At 43.4% G+C, this 20537-nt stretch overlaps 1 protein-coding gene across 2 annotated transcripts in view; it reads right to left on the reverse strand.

Moving 5' to 3' along the window:
• Positions 1-13778, reverse strand: part of ARFGEF2 (ADP ribosylation factor guanine nucleotide exchange factor 2) — a 120138-nt gene extending 106360 nt beyond the window's left edge. For both annotated transcript variants that reach the window (XM_060185680.1, XM_007526712.3), the window contains exon 1: positions 13534-13778. In XM_060185680.1, coding sequence (XP_060041663.1) covers positions 13534-13654 — 121 coding nt within the window. In that variant the 5' untranslated portion in view covers positions 13655-13778. The remainder of the gene's footprint in view (positions 1-13533) is intronic.
• Between the last annotated feature and the right edge of the window lie 6759 nt (positions 13779-20537).

Consider the following 20537-nt stretch of genomic DNA (forward strand, 5'->3'; position numbering starts at 1 on the left):
TCTCTCCATTTCTCTCTGTCCTATCCAACAATGACAACAACAATAACTACAACAATAAAACAACAAGGGCAACAAAAGGGAATAAATAAATAAAATAAATATTAAAAAAAAAGACATACAGTATATTCAGTATGACTGAGTAAGTCATCCTTTCTCTTCCCTGTGTTATTTAAACTCTCCTTCAATCTGCTTCCCTCCCAGTGATATTTAAACAAGTTCAAGTCTCTTCCACCTTTATCTTTTGGTAGTGCTGGGGTCTCATGCATGTGTGATTTGGAACTCATCTTTTCACTCTTTCTATTTCAGACAGAGAGCAGGAGAGACAGAACAGCACCAGAGCTTGTCCCAGAGCCACAAACTTTCCCATATGGTGCCAGGGCTTGAACCCAGACCACATATATGGCAAGGTACAAGGCCCCACTAGGTGACCTATCTTTGGCCCCTTGTTTACCTTTAAATAAGGGGAGAAAAAAATCTTTCCATGATCGATATCCTTCTCCCCTTCACATTACAAACTAGGAAAGTTGCCTGCGTTATTTCTTCACTTCCCACTCAGCCCACTCCAGTCTGACTTTCACCTTCATTAGGCCACCAAATAGTTTAAGTGAAGATCACCGACAAACCAGTTCCTTAATCTGATGGGCATTTTTCCAGTCTCCACTTAACTTGCCCTCCCTGTAGCATCTGACCTAACTGACCTCACTTTTCTTGAAAATTTCTCTATCTCTGGCTTCATAAGCACATTTTCATAGTCTGCACACTGTCTCTTGCCTCATCTTCTCTCCATTTTCTTTGCATTCTCAGTCTCCTCTGCCCAACCAGGGCAGACTGGGATTCTTCGGACCATAACCCAGACTCTCTGGCTTCTCCTTTTTCCAGACCATCTAATCTCACTTAGACCTTCAGTTCCTACCTATTCTATTCTCTGATGATTCCTAATCTCAATTTCCATTTCATTTCTGTTTTATGAATATCAGGCTTTTGTATTTATTTATTTATTTATGAACCCACTGCTCCTGGAGGCTATTTTTTCCATCTTGTTGTGGTTGTTATTATTATTATTGTTATAGCTGTTGTTGCTGGATAGGACAGAGAGAAATCCGAGAGAGGAGGGGAAGACAGAGAAAAGGAGAGAAAGACAGACACCTGCAGACCTGCTTCACCGCTTAGAAAGTGACCCCCCCCCTGCAGGTGGGGAGCCTTGGGCTGGAACCAGGATCCTTACATAGGTCCTTGAGCTTTGCAGGTCCTTGCACTTTGTGCCATGTGCGCTTAACCCATTGCGTTGCCGCCCAGCCCCCAGGCTTTTGTTTTTTTAGATAGAGGAAGGGAGGTAGAGACAGAGACAGAAATAGACATCCACTGTGACATAAAAGATCCCTTCAAAGGGGAGGGTACACTCAAACCTGGATCATGCACATGGCAAAGCAATGCACTAGCCAAGTGAGCTATTCCACTGGCCCAATGAACATCCCATCAATTGATACTTAGCAGAGTACTGATCAGCTCTGGGTTATGGTGGTGTGTGTGTGGTATGGGGGTACTGAACCTGGGATTTTGGAGCCTTAGCCATGGGAATTTCTTTGTATAACCATTATGCTATCTACCCCCACCCATATTGATACTTTACCAGTTCAATCTGAAACTCAAAAGTAGGTGCAATTCAACACATGCAAGTGACAACTCAACAACTTCCACCCCCGTCTCCCCCCTCATGGTCTGTTCACACTGCAATCTGAAAGAATCATCCATCCAATTAAGTGAGTCAGTCAACCTTGTCAGTCCTTTCTCATGTCCCTGCTCAATCCATCACCAAATTCTGTTAATTTTACCCTCTAAACAAGTAGAGAATCCATCTGCTTTTCTGTGTCTATTGTCACCCTCTAAGTTCAGGCCCCCACTAGCTCTTACTTGGGTGATGGTAACTGCCTCCTCACCAAATCCTGGACAATCCCACAGCTCTTCTCAAATGTTCCAAATACAAAACAGTCCAAGTGATCTTCCCAGAATACAAATCTGGTCATCCTATCACCTCTGTACCTTTTTAGAACTCGTCAGGATCGTCTGTTTTTGATCCAAAAATCACTTCCAACTATGACCTCCAGGGTCTTACATGGCAGGGCCCTGATTTCCTTCTCCTGCCCCATTCCAAAGCACCTCATTTACTGTGTTCTGATCGCACAGTGTCTTCTTTTAGTTTCCCTATCAGTTGCACTCTCTCTGCCATAAGACCTTGCACATGTTGTCCCTCGCCTCCCCCATATTGCCAAAACACCTCTCTTCCCAACCTATTTAAATTCTATTTATTGCAGCTGGGGAAATAGCTCAACTAGTAAAGTACTGGCCCTTCATGCCTCAGGTTCCTGGTTCAGTCCCTGGCACTGCATGTACCAGAGAGGCACTCTTGCGTGCCTGTCTCTGTCTGTCTCTCTCTCTCTTATGTTACAGATAAAATAAATCTTTAAAAAAGTAAAATAGAACCCATCCCCACCACACTGGATGAAGCTTCAGTGCTGTGGTCTCTTTTACTCTCTCGCTGCCTTTCTGACTCTTTAAAATTAATGGGGCCTGGTGGTGGCTCCCTAGTAGCGTGTACATGTTACCTTGCACAAGGACCTGGGTTCAAGCCTCCATACCCCACCTGCAGGGGGGAAGCTTCACTAGTGGTAAAGCAGCGCTGCAGGTGTCTATCTTTCCCTTTCTTTTCAACTTTTCTGTCTCTATCTAAAATAAACAGATAAAATATAAAAAAATAAAATTAATTTTAAAATTCTATTTATAATATAGATCTCAGGACTTTCTCAGGTAAATGCTCACACTTTCATTCAGTGCTCTTGCAGGAACAGTTTTTCTCCTTCACAGGATTTATGAGGTTACTAATATGACACAGACAGCATGGATGTTTGAAAAATGAGATCCCTCTTAACTACAAACTACATGAGGAAAAGTTACTTACTGTTTCTCTTGCATCATGATACTAGACTTGACACAAATACTGGGCTATCAGAAAAGCTATGACATATTTTCTGTACAAAAATGTTTCCTGACAACCCAGCCACATCTAAATAAAGGTCCACCTAGTTTAGTCAATGGACAAAAGGGTTATGAAGAGAAAGCCAAATATGTGCTGATCACTCTACAGGCCTAAGGTTAAGAATTGTATGTCCCAGAAACTCGAAAGTAGCTCAGTGGGGCAGAGTTAAGAACTGTTGCATGTTTGGGGTACTGAGCTCAATCTCAATGTCACAGCATATACCAGTGCAGTGCTCTGGTCTCTACTGCTAAGTAAATAAAACAAACTTGATTATCACTGTGGCCTGATGCTTGAAAAAGTCCACCTTTCCCCAGGGCCATTTCCCCTTCCTTGCTTCCTTCTTTCCTTCCTTCCTTTTTGATAGAAGGTGAGAGATAGGAATATTGAGCCCAAAAGTCATAAAGTATTTTCACTTTTGGAAGTAGCTGGAAAAGTCATAAAGTATTTTTTGCATAGAAAAATACATCATGACTTTTCTGACAACCCAATAGAAGAAGAAAGAAACAGATACCTACAGCACTGCTTGTGAAGCTTCCCCCATGCAGGTGGGAACCAGGTCCTTATCCATGGTAACATATACACCCTAAAATAAAAACTTTACCAACTGTGAGGTGGCATAGTGGGTAAGGCACTGGACTCTCAAGCATGAGATCCCAAGTTCAATTCTTGGCATCACATGCGCAATAATGATCTGGTCATTTTTCTCTCCTCCTTTTTTTTTAAATAAAGTATTTACTTATTTTATGTATTTATGAAAGAGAATCAAAGCATCACTGTGGTATATGTGGTGGTAGGGAATAAATTCATGCATGCAAATATGGCACTCTGTCCACTGTGCTACCTTCTGTCACCCTAATACATATATGGGGTAGCATGAAGTAGTTCATCTGGTAGCATGAAGTAGCATGGGGTAGCATGGGGTAGCATGAAGTAGCATGGGGTAGCATGAAGTAGCATGGGGTAGCATGAAGTAGTTCATCTGGTAGCATGAAGTAGCATGAAGTAGCATGGGGTAGCATGAAGTAGTTCATCTGGTAGCATGAAGTAGCATGGGATAGCATGAAGTAGCATGAAGTAGTTCATCTGGTAGCATGAAGTAGCATGGGGTAGCATGAAGTAGCATGGGGTAGCATGAAGTAGTTCATCTGGTAGCATGAAGTAGCATGGGGTAGCATGAAGTAGCATGGGGTAGCATGAAGTAGTTCATCTGGTAGCATGAAGTAGCATGGGGTAGCATGAAGTAGCATGGGGTAGCATGAAGTAGTTCATCTGGTAGCATGAAGTAGCATGGGGTAGCATGAAGTAGCATGAAGTAGCATGGGGTAGCATGAAGTAGTTCATCTGGTAGAATCAAATCTTGCCATGGGTTCAACCCCCAGCACCACGTGGGAGCACTATGGTCAGCACCACGGGAAGCTCCACGGATGGTAGAGAGATGCTGTCTCCTTTTTCTTTCTCCATCTCTCCTTCCTCTCTCCAAAACAAAGAATGAAAAAGTGGGCTGGGGAAATAGCACACTAGTTGTGCACTAGACTTTTATTTTTAAAGTTTTTTTTTACTTCTTTTTTTTTAATATTTATTTTATTTATTTATTCCCTTTTGTTGCCCTTGTTGTTTTATTGTTGTCGTTATTATTGTTGTTGTTGTTGGATAGGACAGAGAGAAATGGAGAGAGGAGGAGAGAAAGATAGACACCTGCAGACCTGCTTCACCGCCTGTGAAGCGACTCCCCTGCAGGTGGGGAGCCGGGGTTCGAACCGGGATCCTTATGCCGGTCCTTGTGCTTTGCGCCACCTGCGCTTAACCCGCTGCGCTACAGCCCGACTCCCGCACTAGACTTTTATGCCTGATGTTCTGACGTCCCAAATTCAACTCTCAGGGCCACCATAAACCACAGCTACACAGTGCTCAGATTTCAACCTCGAACCATATGCCCCATCCTCACTCTTGCTAAAATAAACAAACCTGAAGACGAAGGAGAAGAAGAAGAAGGAGAAGGAGAAGGAGGAGAAAAAAGGAAGGGATGAAAAAAGAAAGAAAGAAAGAAAGAAAGAAAGGAAGGAAGGAAGGAAGAAGGGAGGGAGGGAGGGAGGGAGGAAGGAAGGAAGACGTTGTCCCAGGGAGGCCAGTCAGCAGTGGCAATGCACATGAGTGAGTTCATTTCCTGGTGCCACATTTTAAAAAAAGAATTTTATCCTGGGGCCAGTGAGGTGGCTCAGCAGCACAGCATATGGTGGAGCAGTGCTCTGGTTTGTCTTTCACCCAAAAAATAAATAAATTAGAGGAAAAAGAGAGTTTTATATTCTAGCATGAGAAGATTCTTCTCCCCACAAAAAATTAATAAAATACAAACTAAAATTGGTGAAAGACTTATTTACAACCACAACTATCAAAAATAGCTTCTTACAAGACTCAAGGAATGAATTAGTAAACGTGAAAATATTTTCTTTTTCTTTTTTCTTGCCTCCAGGATTATTGCTGGGGCTCGGTACCTGCACTACAAATCCACTGCTCCCGGAGGCCACTTTTCCCATTTTATTGCCCTTGTTGTAGCTGTTATTGTCATCGTTATTCATGTCATAGCTGTTGTTGTTGGATAGGACAGAGAGAAATGGAGAGAGGAGGGGAAGACAGAGAGGGGGAGAGAAAGACAGACACCTGCAGACCTGCTTCACTGCCTGTGAAGCGACCCCTCCCTGCAGGTGGGGAACCGGGGGCTTGAACTGGGATTCTTAGGCCGGCCCTTGTGCTTTGCATCATGTGTGCTTAACCCGCTGTGCTACTGCCCAGCTCCCATGAAAATATTTTCTAAAATAACCTTTCTGGGAAGAAAGTCAAGTAAATTTCTGGCAGGCAGGCTTCGTCAACTTAGTGCAAACAGTGAGAACTAAATACAGTTCTGAGCTTTTTTTTCCAGGAGGCTTCATGTACTTGCTGATTAAGTACACATTTTCACAAGCTCGTTCTTCTCCATAAAGAATGGACTGTTTTACTCAGCAAAGTCTCCCCTAGGGTTTATAAGCACAGAAAAGAGCTCTAATTACTCTAACCACTTTTCTTTTCTTGCCAAGTTAAAATGTCTGAGACTGGCAAGACAAAATAAAAGTAACACACATAAGCCAACCAGCAAAACAGGCAAAGAAGAGCAACCATTTAATTGCTTCTTTAAACATAGTGACACCGGGATTGGGTGGAGCACACACTGCCATGTGTAAGGAACCAGGCACAAGCCTCCATCCCCTACATAAAGAGGGGAAGCCTCATGGCTACCGGAGCAATGCTGCAAGAGTCTCTCTTTCTCTCTCCTTCTATATTTCTGTAAGAAAAATAAAGTCCCCACCTGCCAGGAGGAAGCTCATGAGCAGTGAAGCAGTACTGCAACTGTCTATTTCTCTCATCCTATCTCCCCTCTCCCTAATTTCTGCCTCTATCCAATAAAATTTAAAAAAGGAAAATGAAGGGGAAATATGGTGACACCAAGGTCTTTGAATTTTAGCAAGTCAAATGCTAGGTGGTAGGTACTGTGACAGTTCCTTTACTACATTACTTCATTTAACCTTCACAACCATTCTGTGACATAAGTATTATCACTCTTCTCATGTCAGGAAACTGAAGCTCAAAGAAGTTAAACTATTAGTCCAGAATCATAGGACTGCTAATAAACAATGTTCCAAACTCCATTCTCAATGATATTTATGACAGCCTAAAAAAATAAGCATTTTCCAATGACCAAAATCTAATTTTAAAAATATTTACTTAGTGAGAGAAAAATAAACCAGAGTTCAGCTGCACATGGCTAAGCATGAGCCCTACCCAGTGAGGTATATACAGTGCCTAGGATCAAATCAAAGACATTACAATAAAAAGCTACAGGAGGAAAAAAAAAATCTGTTCTTTTTGACGTTAGGTTTTCAAATACATTTACATTTTTTTCTGTAGAAAATACGGTCTCTTTTTACTTACTGAAACATCACCACAAAAATAAAGATTATCTTAAAGACTTAAACAAATATTAAGTATACTTGCATATAGAGAAGCAATACAGCATGCTAGTAATGGTCAGATCTTAAGATCTTGAGCCAGATGGCCAGCGTTCACACCTGGCTCTTTCTTGTAGGCTGGACTACACTGGCCCATTTCACCAGGCCTCAGTGAAGATGATATTAAGAATTAAACTGCATACCTGAACCACAGACATGGTCAATATAAATACCATGTGATGGGGTGTGGGGGCGTCTGGAGTCTTGTGCATGTGCAATTACACTGCTAAGCTAAACTCATTCTTTTTATTTTGGGGTGGGGAGGCAGAGAGACAGGGAGATAGACAGACAAAGAGGGGAAGACACAACAGTACCACAGCTTACGTGGTAGTTTTGGGGCTTGAACTTGGGACATGCACATGGCTAAAAACACGCCCCCTCCAGGGAGCTATTTTCTGGGGCTGCACACTAGCTTGTGTGTGCATGTGTGTGTGTGTGTATAGCAGGGGCTTCATTGGTGTGTGATTTTCACTGCTCCAGGGCCTCTTTTTTATTCATTGGGTGGGGGAGGGGGGAGAAAGAGACATTACTTGTGTTTCCCCCAATGCCACATCACCTCCTTTTTGGTACTGATGCTTGAATCTAGGTGGGCACTTGGCAAAACATGTGCCCTACCCAGTGAGAGATCTCTCTGGTCCTTAATATGTTAACTCTCTGCAGGTGAGGACTGAGGGCTTGAACCCAGGCCCTTGTGAACTGTAATGTGTGTGCTCAATCAGGTGTGCCACCACCTGGCCCCACCCTTTTTTAACCAGAATACTGCACAGGACTACTGATTGAACCCAGGACTTTACAGCCTCAGGCATTAAAGGTTTTTTTTGTTTGTTTGTTTTGTTTTTTTCATAACCAGTATGGTATTTCCCCTCCTCAACATGTGACATTTTAACAAAGATTTACTATGGGGAAGGGGGAGAGGGAGAGAGAGACTAAAGCACTGCTCAGCTCTGACATGGTGGCATCAGAGATGGAACTGCTGGCCTTTAGGGACTTAGGCACGCAAGTTCTATGCTCTATTAGACTGAACTATCTTCCAGGTCCCACCTAACATGATTTAATCTATTACATATGAAAGAGAGAGTTTAACATGAGACAGAGAGGAAACAAGGACAAGTCACAGCGCGACATTTGGTACCAGGGATTGAACTGGGAACCTCAGGCATGAAAGGCTAATGTTCTAACAGTAAAGCTATTTTCCCAGCCACCCTATTGTGTTTTTATTTTACTTATTTAGTTTTAAATATTTTACTTCTTTATTATTTACGGGATCTAGAAGGCAGGGGAAGGTAGAGAGAGAGAGACCTTTAGCACTGCTTCACTGTTTGTGGAACTTTCCCCCTGAAATTGGGGACGAGGGGCTTGAACTGGGGTCCTTGCACACTGTAACATGTGTGCTCAATGAGGTACACTATCACCTAGCCTCCTAAAATGATTTTAAAAAGTCATTCAATTATCACTCAATGTATAATGTACAAATGTACCAAGCTGGTAGGGGAGATTGTAAGAGAGAGGCGATGTCTGAGTGGAGGCAGAGAGTATACAAGAATTCTCTGCACCTTTTTTTATAATTTTTCTGTGAACCCAAAACTGCCCTACAAAAAGTTTTTTTTAAAGTCAGTCAACTCAATATGAAAAATAGTATGTTTACTATTCTTTTTTGTATTTCCCTGATAGTGACTAAGAAAAATAATAATTGCTAATAATTACACAGCACTTACACTTTCCTTAGTACTTTGGCATATTAAATTATTAAATCAGTGATACAGTGCATCTCTTATCACATATGATGTATGGGAAGAGTACTGTTAGAATCAATCAGTTAGGGTTTTCCAAACAAATCTTTTCAAAGCCAATTTAAAAACACTCAGATTATCTTCTCAAGTCTCTAAACCCCATACCATTTTAAAGTAGAAATACATTAAGCAGAGATGAAGGGAGGAAAAAAAAATTCTTAAGTACAACAGTTAAGAAATGGAAGTGTAAAACAAAAGTGTGTTCCCCGATGGAGGGCTGAAAGATTCTAGATTATTATCAAAGCTTCCTTAACAGGAACAACATGATGAGTCTGCTAGCAGGCTTTTTTTTTCTCTACATAAAATGTAGAAAGACTTAGATCCTATCTAAACTTTCAATATTTAGTGCAGATGAATTAGAAAATACTCCAAACCTATTCTGTACAGATAGATGACTGTTTTCACAAGGCACAGTCCTTGTATTCATTGAACTTAGCAAGTTAGCACTTTTAGTTGTATAATTATATTCGTATATAAACAAAAAAAAAGCATCTATAAACAAAAAAAAGCATTAAACCTTTCTTGAACAAGGAACCAATGTAAAACTCATGACATATTTTTGCATAGAAAAACATACAAAAATCATATGATTTTTCCCAACCCAATAGTATCCGACCTCAATAGTATGGGGTTGGAAGATAAGTTCACCAGGCAAGGTGTGAAATTTATCATGCTTGAAGCCCAGGATTTGGGGCTGGCACCACCTAGGAGTGCCACAGTACTAGGGCATAGTGAAGCAGTCCTGTAGTGTGTCTATTTTTTTTTTGTGTGTGTGTGTGTGTGTCTATTTTTAAAAGGAAAATAATTAATGAAAAAAATGAATCACAGGAGTTGGGCGGTAGTGCAGCAGTTAATCGCAGGTGGCACAAAGCACAAGGACCGGCGAAAGGATCCCGGTTCAAGCCCCCCGGCTCCCCACCTGCAGGGGAGTTGCTTCACAAGTGGTGAAGCAGGTCTGCAGGTGTCTATCTTTCTCTCCCTCTCCTCTCTCCATTTCTCTCTGTCCTATCCAACAACGAAGACATCAATAACAACAACAATAATAACTACAACAATAAAACAAGGGAAAAAACAAAGGGAAAATGAACAAATAAATATTTTTTTAAAATTTTAAATGAATCACACAAAGCACCTTCTACAAAATAAGTAATAGCAGCAAGCTCTTACAAAGGACCTACTACATACCAAATTCTAGACACGTCAACTAATTTAACCTTTATACTAAACCTGTGAGTAAGGCATACTCAATCGCAAATTGAAACCATAGCAAGTGGAAAGCAAGCAAAGGGATTTAAACCTGAGCAGTCCTGAGCAGACAACAAAGTCCTAACTATAGTTTCTGTAGTCCTGACCCCCACCACCAATCATCTACAATTGGTGGGATATCACAGAAACTATTTCCTATAAGTGCTTCCAATCATCCTAGAGATTCGACTTTGAGCAGCCACTTACAATTCCTCTAATCAAAATGAAGGAAAATCTGCACAGGCTAATCGCTAATCTTTAAAATACTTCCCACACTGTAATGTTTCTTATATGCAATCTCATTTCAGCTATCTGTGACACAAGACTATCACATTTCACTTGAAATGCAGAGTGAAATATCACCAGGTATTCTGCTGTTATTTTTTTTTTTCCTGCTTCTAAGTGGAAGTTTCATTTAAATGACACATAATTCTTCTCTTTTGAGACAGAGAGGGATAGAGACATAGGAACTGAGTGAAAGAGACCACAGCATGGATTTCTTCAATGTGGTGGGGGCTGGGCTCAAACCTGGGTAACACATGGCAAAGCAAGTGAGCCATTTCACCAGTTCAACACACAATTGCTTTCTTTAAAAAAAATAAAACAGAAACAAACCAAATTTATGTATTTGTGTGTGAGAGATGGGGGGGGTCATAGCTCAGCACTGGCATATACAGTCCAGGAATGAAATGTAGGGCCTCGGGGAGGTCCTGTACTCTACTACTACACTATCTTCTATAAGTAAGTTCTCTTTCTTTCTTTCTTTCTTTTTTTTTTTTTTTTTTTGCCTCCAGGGTTTTCGCTAGGGCTCAGTGCCTGCACTATGAATCCTTTGCTCCAGGAAGCTGTTTTTTCTCATTTTTTGTTGCCCTTGTTATTTTTGTTGTTGTTATTGTAGGATAGGACAGACAGAAATTGAAGAGGAGAAGACAGAGGGGGGAGAGAAAGACATCTGCAGACTGCTTCACAGCTTGTGAAGTGGCCCCCTTGAGGGGGGGGAGCTGGGGGCTCAAACCGGGGGCTTGAACTGGGGGCTCAAACTGGGATCCTTACAACAGTCCTTGAGCTTCCTGCCAGTAAGTTCTCTTATAACAGTTCTTATGGCCAGGAATGTGATGAAGTGTATATATATTGGATTCTTAAGCATGAGGTTACAAGTTCAACAGCTGGCATCACATATGCTACAATGATACTCTGGTTCTTTCTCACTTCCTCACTCTTAAATGGAGAGAGGAGAGGAAGACAGAGTGGGGGAGCGAAAGACACCTGCTGACCTGCTTCACCGCTTGTGAAGTGCCTCCCCTGCAGGTGGGGAGCCGGAGCTGGAACCGGGATCCTTATGCCAGTCCTTGCGCTTTGAGCCACGTGCTTAACCCGCTGCGTTACGCCCAACTCCCTTTATTCATTCATTTATCAGAGAACCTCTCTGGCTTCTGGTGGGGCTGGGGTTTGAATTTGGAACCTTTGGAGGCTCAAGCATGATGGGCTTTCTGCACAGTCACTATACTATGTAACCTGTCTCTTTTCTTTCTTCTTTTTGCCTCGTTTTATTGCTGGGGCTCGATAAGAATCACTGCTCCCGGAGGCTACTCCCCCCCCTTTTGTTGCCCTTGTTGTTTTATCACTGTTGTGGTTATTATTGCTGTTGCTATTATTGATGTCGTTGTTGTTGGATAGGACAGAGATAAATGGAGAGAGGAGGGGCAGACAGAGGGGGAGAGAAAGAAAGACATCTGCAGATCTGCTTCATGGCTGTGAAGCGACTCCACTGCAGGTGGGGAGCCGGGGGCTTGAACCGGGATCCTTACACCGGTTCTTGTATTTCATGCCATGTGCGCTTAACCAGCTGCACTACCCCCCGAGTCCCAGGAGCAATATTCTTATAGGTCAGAATATTCTTGAGGACAGAATCCAAGAAGATTCCAAAGTGGAGTTATAAGTATCAGGGCTTTGCCTAGTCAATAAACTGCTTACCCTGCATTTCAGATAAAACAATATCCAATAGTTAGCTTTGGTTTTCTGAGCAGAAAAGCTTTAAAAAAATTAAATCTCAGTAAATTCCTCTCATTGATTCCGAATTTCACAGGACCAGCACATTTTCAGATTATCTAAGCAGCGATCTCTTTTTTCCATAGTTCTTGACCCTTGAGGGAGTCTCAACCCCTTTTTAGAATCTGATGAAAGCTATATAGCTCTTATTTCTAGAGAAGTGCGAAGTTCAGAAGCTCCTTTCTAAGCCAGTTCCAGCGCTGTACCTTTCACCAAGTGAAGAGAGGAAGGAAAAGTAACCGCAACTGCAAAGTGATAAAGAAATTCAAACTTTCCATTTACTAAATTTGTTAGACCTTTTCCACAGATCCCAAAGGCACTGAGCTGGTGAATTAGCAGCTCTGGTCAAATGTATTGAACCTCACCATTCACAAGTCTCTTCTGAAATTTCGCATAGTGGTGAACAATTCAAAATTCAATTGTCACCTCCTCAGAAAGAATTCTTTGCTCAACCCCCGTTAAAACCTCTCTACCACATCTCATTCTCTTTACTTACACCAAAGCACTAGCATTCAAAGATGTCTTATTAAATTTCTGATTATCATTTTGTCTCCCCTGCTATATACATTCCGTAATTGGAAAACACTTCACCTTTTTTTGTTGTTGTTGTTCCCCACGGTAACCTCGGTGCCCTGCTGGTACCCAACAGGCTACACATATTTATTGGAAGATTTACACTAGAAGACTGGGATGTTGATACTAGGATGAAGGTTTTAAACAGGAGGCTTCTCTCCCTCTTCTCGAAATACATGGGCCTAGTCAGTCCGCATTTACATGCCCGACCCTTGCAGGTTTAACTACAGACCCTCCATTGAAAAGGACCTCGCAGAATAAGCTCATCTCCAGCACAATCCAGCACCTGGCAGGTGCAAGTTTAACCCTCTCCATTCCTTCCTTGACGAAGTTGGGAGAGATCCTCCAATGAAAGGAAAACATTCTTCCACCAGGCACACCTCAGAGGTTTTCTTTAACCCGTGGAGCAGTTCTCTCCGCCTCCTTGCTTTGCTCACACGACGGGGAGGGGGACCCCAACCAGCAGAACTCAGGTAAAGAAAACAAACTTAGGCTAAGGGTTCCTGCTTCCGAGCGAGCGAGAAGGGGAGGAACCAGGAAACGTGACAGCAAGAGCCCCAGGCTGGAAAGCAGAAGAGTCAGCCCTGGCTGCCACCAACTAGTTAGGTGACCTTGGGCCAGTCCCGAGCAGCCGGGGCCTCAGTTTCCCCCCGGGGGACAAGGAGGAGGGTGGGCAGGTGGGGCTGGGAGGCGGGGGGGTGGGGTGGGGTGGGTAGAGGCCAGGAGGCCGGGCTGCGACCCGTGAGGTAACGGCTGGCGTGAGGGACGCCGGCGCGGGGTCGGTCCGGGACGTTTCACCCACCGAGCGCCACCTGGCAGGCTCTGCGCAGCTGGGAGTGTTGGGGCCGCTTCACCTCCTTGTCAGCCAGGATCTTCTCCAGGGCCCGGGACACGAACATGCTCTTGGTCTGGCTCTCCTGCATGGCCCCGGACCAACGGGGTCGGACAACCCCGTAGGCGAGCGACGCGAGCTAGAGAGCAAGCGAGACTGCAGGTCCGGCGTCCCGGCCGGCACCGGCCGCGTCAGTCTAAGCCGCCCCGTCAGGAAGCGACGCCGCGGCCCCACGGCGCCGCCATGTTGGAACGCGTCACGTGACCACGTGACTGCCGGGACCGCTGCGAACGCCTAGTTCCGTGGACCCCGTGACCTCAAGGGCGGGGTCTGTAACTGGGGGCGGGGCCAGGTGGACGTGACATACCTGGGCGATGGTGGAGGGAGGAGGGAAAGGGGGAGATGGGGGATGAGGCGTTGTACGTGAAGGCAGAAGAGAACCTGTGAGGACATGAGAAAGGAGGTGAAAAGAAGAGACTGGGAGGGTGGGGATTGGTGAGGAGTAAGAATGGCAGCAAGGAACGTGAGAGTGGCGATGACAGTGTAAGCAGGAAACTCCTTTACTCTTTCTTGGGACTCACTGACTACTCTAAATTTTCTTTGTTTCTCTCAAGAGCTTGGTTTATGCACCTCTGTTTCTTCAGATCTGTACTTCTCAGGGCGTTTTGAGATTGGGAGGAAGTCTTTGATTGCCAGGACGTGGGAGAAGCGGGAATGCTACACATCTTACAGGGTAGCGGATGATCCCAGAGTAGTCAACTAACTACGTGTATCCCACGTGATTAAACTGAACATTTTGGAGGTGAAAACCCTATTTATAAAGAGCTGAACCTAGAATTGCTTTACATATAAACACAAAATATTTTGTATGATTATTGTATATATTGAATTTTCCAGGAATGAACTATTAACTGTAACCCAGGGGAACAGTCTGTTTTGTCCAGAACTTCATAATTTCCAAAAAATATCCCTGTTTCTTCCAGCCATGTCGTTTGAGTCACTACAATGACACCCCGAACAGTCTGCATTTGTAGTTGTTGCAATTCATTTTTTAATTGATTGATTGATTTAATAATGATTGACAAGACCTTAAGATAAAGGGGTACAATTCCCACCGCCAGAGTTCCGTATCCCATCCCCTCCATTGGAAGTTTTCTGTTCTTTATCCCTCTAGGGACATGGACACAGGATTATCATGGGGTGCAGAAGGTGGAAGGTCTGGCTTCTGTAATTGCTTCTCCACAGGACATGGGCATTGGCAAGTCGACCCATATTCCCAGCCTGTTTCTATCTTTCCCTAGTGGGGCAGGGGTCTGGAGAGGTGGGGTTCCAGGGTACACTGGTGAGGTGCAGTTCATTTTTTTTTTAATATATAACTATTTATTGCCACTAGGGTTTTCATTGGGCCTTAAAATTTCCACAAGTTGACCGCTCCTGGTAAAAAAATTTTTAAACACTGTGAACAACAGAGGGAAATAGGAGAAATACCACAGCACTGCTCTACCTCTGGGACAAAGCTCCCCCTTTGCAGGGTGCCCCCACCAGGGACTAGGGGCTTGACCGCAGGACCTTGCATATAGTATATCAAAGTGTGTTTCTACCCGGTGAGCTATAATCCAGCCCCATCAAGGGACTCTACATTTAGGTTCTAGTATCTGACTTCTTTCAGTATAATTGTGCTTGCGTTTTGTTTTATTTTCCTCCACCAGAGCACTGATCAACTCTGGCTTACGGTGGTCCTGGGGATTGAACCTGGGACCTCTGGTGCCTCAGGTATGAAAGACTTTTTGCATAACCATTATACTATCCCACCTGAACATTTCAGTATTGAAATGACAACATTTGCACATTTTTATTTGTTTCCCTCTAGTTGCTAGGGCTCCTGACGGCCACTTTCCCCCTTCTTTTTATTTGATAAGACAGAAATTAAGAGGGTAGAGGGAGATAGAGAAAACAGACCTGTTCACCACTTGTGAAACATCCCCACTGCAGATGGAGCCCTTGTGCTTAGTATGTGCATGTAACTGGGTGTGCATAACTCAGCCCCCTATTTTCATTGTTTTCTTTTTTGCTAGATCTTTTTTAAAGCCCTTTATATGTGTATGATTTCATTATTCGTAATTTTATTTCAAAATAGCAGACACCTTGTAGTTGTAAAAAGGAATGTGTCACATCTTTGGGGGTTGGAAAGCACTGCTGCTTGGCCATTCCTTTCATTCTGTTTCTAGCTCAATGTCAAATGCAAGGGAGATGTTAGCCAACCCTCTAGTCTTATCATCCTTGCCCTCATCCCTTCCTTCCACATAATCTCCATGTATTTTTCTATATCACACTAAGCTAATTTGAAATAGTGGTGTTTACCTCTGTTATTTATCGCTGCATGGCAAGTTCCCTGAATGCTTAGCAGCTTAAAGGTGAGTGTTTATTATCTGATAGTTTTTCTGGGCCAGGAATTTGGGAGCAGCTTTTCTGGGTGGTCTGGCTTAGGGTCTCTTATGAGATTCCAGGCAAGCTGTTGACTTGGCTGGGGCCAAGGTCATCCAAAGACTCAGCTGGAGTTGGAAGAGCTGCTTTCAAGGTGGCTCCCTCATAAGTCAGTCTCTCCCTCTCCTTTCCTAGTTAGGTTAGCATAATATAGAAAACAAAAATACAGAATTTGCAGTTAAATGTGAGTTTCAGGTAAACAGTGATACAACTTTTTTGTTGTTGTTGTTGTCACCTAATGCTTTCCCACTCTGGGCTGATTTTTTTCCCAGATAGATAGATATGGATACAGACAAAAGGCATAGAGGCAGAGAGGGGAGAAAAGAAATCACAGCAGTAACGCTTCCTTCAAGAAGGTGGGAGCTGGGCTCAAACCTGGATTACACACATGGCAAAGCAGCTAAGTCTGGTGGTACTAGTGAGGTCAGCAAGGGTTAACTTCTTAAGAGAGAAACTAAGAGGAGAGAGAGAGAGAGAGGCAAAACTTAACTTCTTAGTTGAAGAAAAATGCAGTTGGTGGCAATCTCCCCCACCCTCTCAGGATATATAGGCTTTCTACTACTGTAATCAAAGTGGCCTTGGTCGGTGGCCTTAGAATCTGCTACTTCTGCCCAAGAGTTTGCTGATAACCCAAACAAGTTTTACTCTCTGTTTGAGAGAGAGAGAGAGAGAGAGAGAGAGAGAGAGAGAGAAAATAACTTGTTAAGTTTGTTGCTATGAGTTAGCAAGCACCATTGTGCTTAGGGCCCAGTCTTTTGTAGTCATGAGTCCTATTGAATCTGCCAGCATAATAAACACTGCTTCCTGCATTAAAGCCTCAGTGTGTCCTATCTTTCTGCCTGATAATCTGAGAGCAGTAATACTAAGGAAAAGATGTACTTTATTTGTTAGTGGGGTATATAGAGAACCAGAACATCATTCTGGCATACTCACCAAGGTTTGAACTCCTGCATGCAAGTCCATTGATCTACCCTGCCACACAGCCTTCCATGATGCATGATATTATTTTTAAAAATATTTATCTTTAATGAAAGAGAGATACATAGAAAGACTAGAGCACTGCTCAGTTCTGGCTTGTAGTGGTGTTGAGGATTGAACCTTTGACCTCAGAGCCCCAGGCATGAAAGTCTTGCTGTCTCCCCAGCCCATGATACTGTTTTTTAAAGTAGAAGTATGTCCTATGTAACAGTTGGGACATAGTTGTATTTTATTTACTTATTGTTTTGTTTTAAACAGAGACAGAGAAGTCAGAAAGAGTGAAAGAGACCACAGCACTGAAGCTTCCTTTAATGCTGTGGGGGCCAGACTTGAACCTGAGTCACACACATGAACATAATTGTATTTTAGAAGTATTAACTGTTGGGGAGTCAGGTGATAGAGCAGCGGGTTAAGCGCAGGTGGTACAAAGCGCAAGGACTGGCATAAGGATCCTTGTTGGAGCCCCTGGCTCCCCACCTGCAGGGGAGTTGCTTCACAAGTGGTGAAACAGGTCTGCAGGTGTCTATCTTTGTCTCCCCCTCTCTGTCTTCCCCTCTTCTCTCCATTTCTCTTTATCCTATCCAACAATGATGACATCAATAACTACAACAATAACACAAGAGCAACAAAAGGGAATAAATAAATATTTCTTAAAAAAGAAGAATTCACTGTTTACCCGACTTAATTAGTTAATTTTTGGTCGTCATTTTGACTCACTGCCCTGGGCCCACTTTTTCAGATGGAGACAGAGTGACCCAGGAGATGGCAGAGTAGATCAAGTGTTGGATTTTTTTTTTTTTTATCCCTCCTCCCTCCCCAAGAGTGCTTAGGATGATGTACCTGAGCCTGTCCTCACTACTAACACTGCCTCCTCTATATCAACTAGAATCACACATGGCCTTAAGCTGATGGATTCGATGAAAGTGCTAATGAACTGATATCACAGTCAGAGTTTGCTTAAATTTTCTGAGTTTTGTTCCCTTATCTCCTCAATTATTTATTTATTTATTTATTTATTTATTGGGGAATTAATGTTTTACATTCAACAGTAAATATAATAGTTTGTACATGCATAACATTCCCCAGTTTCCCATTTAACAATACAACCCCCACTATGTCATTTACAAGTGTTGGATTAATAGGCTTAAGGTCCTGAGTTCGATCCCTGGATATCTCATTGCTAGATAGTTCCTCTAGTTCTCTTTCTCCCACTCTTTCTAACAAGTTTATAAAGAAATCTAAAAAAAAAAAAAAAAAAATTGAAAGGAAGTTGAAAAACAGAGGCAGGGAGAGAAAGAGAAAGATCCTACATCAGCCAGACTTTCTCCATTTCAGTGGGGTCTAGGCTTAAACCGTGGTTGTGATTCTGACAAAGCAGACATACTATCCAGGTGCACTACCTTTCCAGCTCTTAAAATTCATGAGAGTGGTCTAGGAGGTGGTGCAATAAAGTGTTGAACTCTTGAGCATGAGGTCCTGAGTTCGATCCCCAGTAGCACATGTACCAGAGTGATGTCTGGTTCTTTCTCTCTTTCCTCCTCTACTTCTCATTAATAAGTAAAATTAAATATAAAAAACTCATGAGAACAGACTTTGTAAAATTTAGCAGAGCACTGTTCTGCTCTGGTTTTTCAGCTCTGGTGGTGCTGGGAATTGAACCTGAGACTTTTAGGACCTCAGGCTCTCTTCTTGGCCTGTTTACCTTAAATGTAAATGGAACTGTATACTTGGTATTTTATCTCAAAATCTTACTCCCAGTCCCCTTTTGTCCAACAGCCCTGAAGGACTCCTGAGGCCATCTTTGCAACAGAACAACATCTCAGCAAGATAGTAAGAGAGAAAGCTCTTCCGTTCCCTGATGTTTGAGTTTACCGTGACAATTCTAGTATCCTTCCCCACTGATTGTGTGAGTGTGTATGAGATACACATAAATATCCTTTATTTTCAGTCCTCCTCTCTCAAAGCTGAACCTAATTCTCCCTAGTGAAGTTGGCAACCTACAGTGTAGGCTGTCACTCCTGCTGAGTAATGTCTCAACTAGGTAATATGTGCCAGTCATTTAAGGTCTGTGTGACTGTGCCTGCAGTTGTCCTTCCAATTGCCCATTAAATTAATGCTGGAGGACCTGCCTTACTCCCATAGTGCCTTTTGAACATGCCTGTGACTACTCTAAGTCAGAACGCAGGTGTAATCTCCCGTATTTCTGTTGGGACAGGGGAGGAGGCTCCAGACACTATTTGGCCAGTGCCTTATATGGAGGAAGAGCCTCAGATAGACTTCTGAGATTTTTCTCCAAAGGAAGTCATAAATATAGCAACTCTGTTCTGTTTGCCTGACTGCCTGTTTCCAGCAGCAATAAAACAATGCCAATTTGGAGGGGGATACTAGAGGTCAAATTGGGTGTTATTTGTGAAAAATATGCACTCTAACACTGAGCTATAGTCCCTCTCCTCAAAACAGTGTTAGAACTGGCAAGATAGCTCGCCTGGGTAGTGCACCTGCTTTGTCATGCATGCAACCAGGTTCTAGCCAGACTCCAAAGGCACGGAAGGAAGCCTCAGTGCTGTGGCTTCTTTTCCTCGCCCATTTTTTTTTCCAATTTTTTTTAAATGATAAATTTGTTTACTATAGCGTATGCCAGCTTTAGAAATCTGGCCTCTAAAAATACCGAGGAGTTGGGGGAGGGCACACCCAGCAGAGCTTGTACCCTAGACTTCAGCCATCGCACAAGTGCATCATGGGCAGTACTGGCGAGCTCCGTGAATATGAAGTAGCACTCCAGCTCACGTCCAGCGGGAACTGCGGCCAGCCGGCCGGGGGCGTCTCCTCCGCGGGACAGCCGTGGGGAGGGGCGGCCGCGGTGCGCCTTTTGGTCCCAGGAGAAGCCCGTGGGCGGCGGTGGGAACCCGGCCTGCTCCCCGCGGCCGCCCCTCTCTCAATTATTTTTTTATATTTATTTATTTATTTATTTATTTTCCCTTTTGTTTCCCTGTTGTTGTTTTTTATTGTTGTAGTTATTGATGTCGTCGTTAAATAGAGAGAGGAGGGGAAGACAGGGGGAGAGAAAGACACCTGTAGACCTGTTTCACCTCCTGTGAAGCGACTCCCCTACAGGTGGAAAGCCGGAAGCTCCAACCGGGATTCTTAGGCCTGTCCTTGCACTTGTGCCATGTGCTCTTAACCTGCTGCGCTACTGCCTTACTGCCCCCTTTTTATTTATTTATTTATTTTAAATATTTTTATATTTATTCCCTTTTGTTGTCCTTGTTTTATTGTTGTAGTTATTATTGATGTCGTTGTTGTTGGATAGGACAGAGAAATGGAGAGAGGAGGGGAAGACAGAGAGGGGCAGAGAAAGATAGACACCTGCAGACTTGCTTCACCGCCTGTGAAGCGACTCCCCTGCAGGTGGGGAGCCCGGACTCGAACTGGGATCCTTACACTGGCCCTTGTGCCTCGCACCACGTGTGCTTAACCTGCTGCTCTACCGCCCAACTCTCTATTTTTTTCTT

Source organism: Erinaceus europaeus, chromosome 1 (genome assembly GCF_950295315.1).
Source record: "Erinaceus europaeus chromosome 1, mEriEur2.1, whole genome shotgun sequence".
Classification (NCBI taxonomy): domain Eukaryota; kingdom Metazoa; phylum Chordata; class Mammalia; order Eulipotyphla; family Erinaceidae; genus Erinaceus; species Erinaceus europaeus.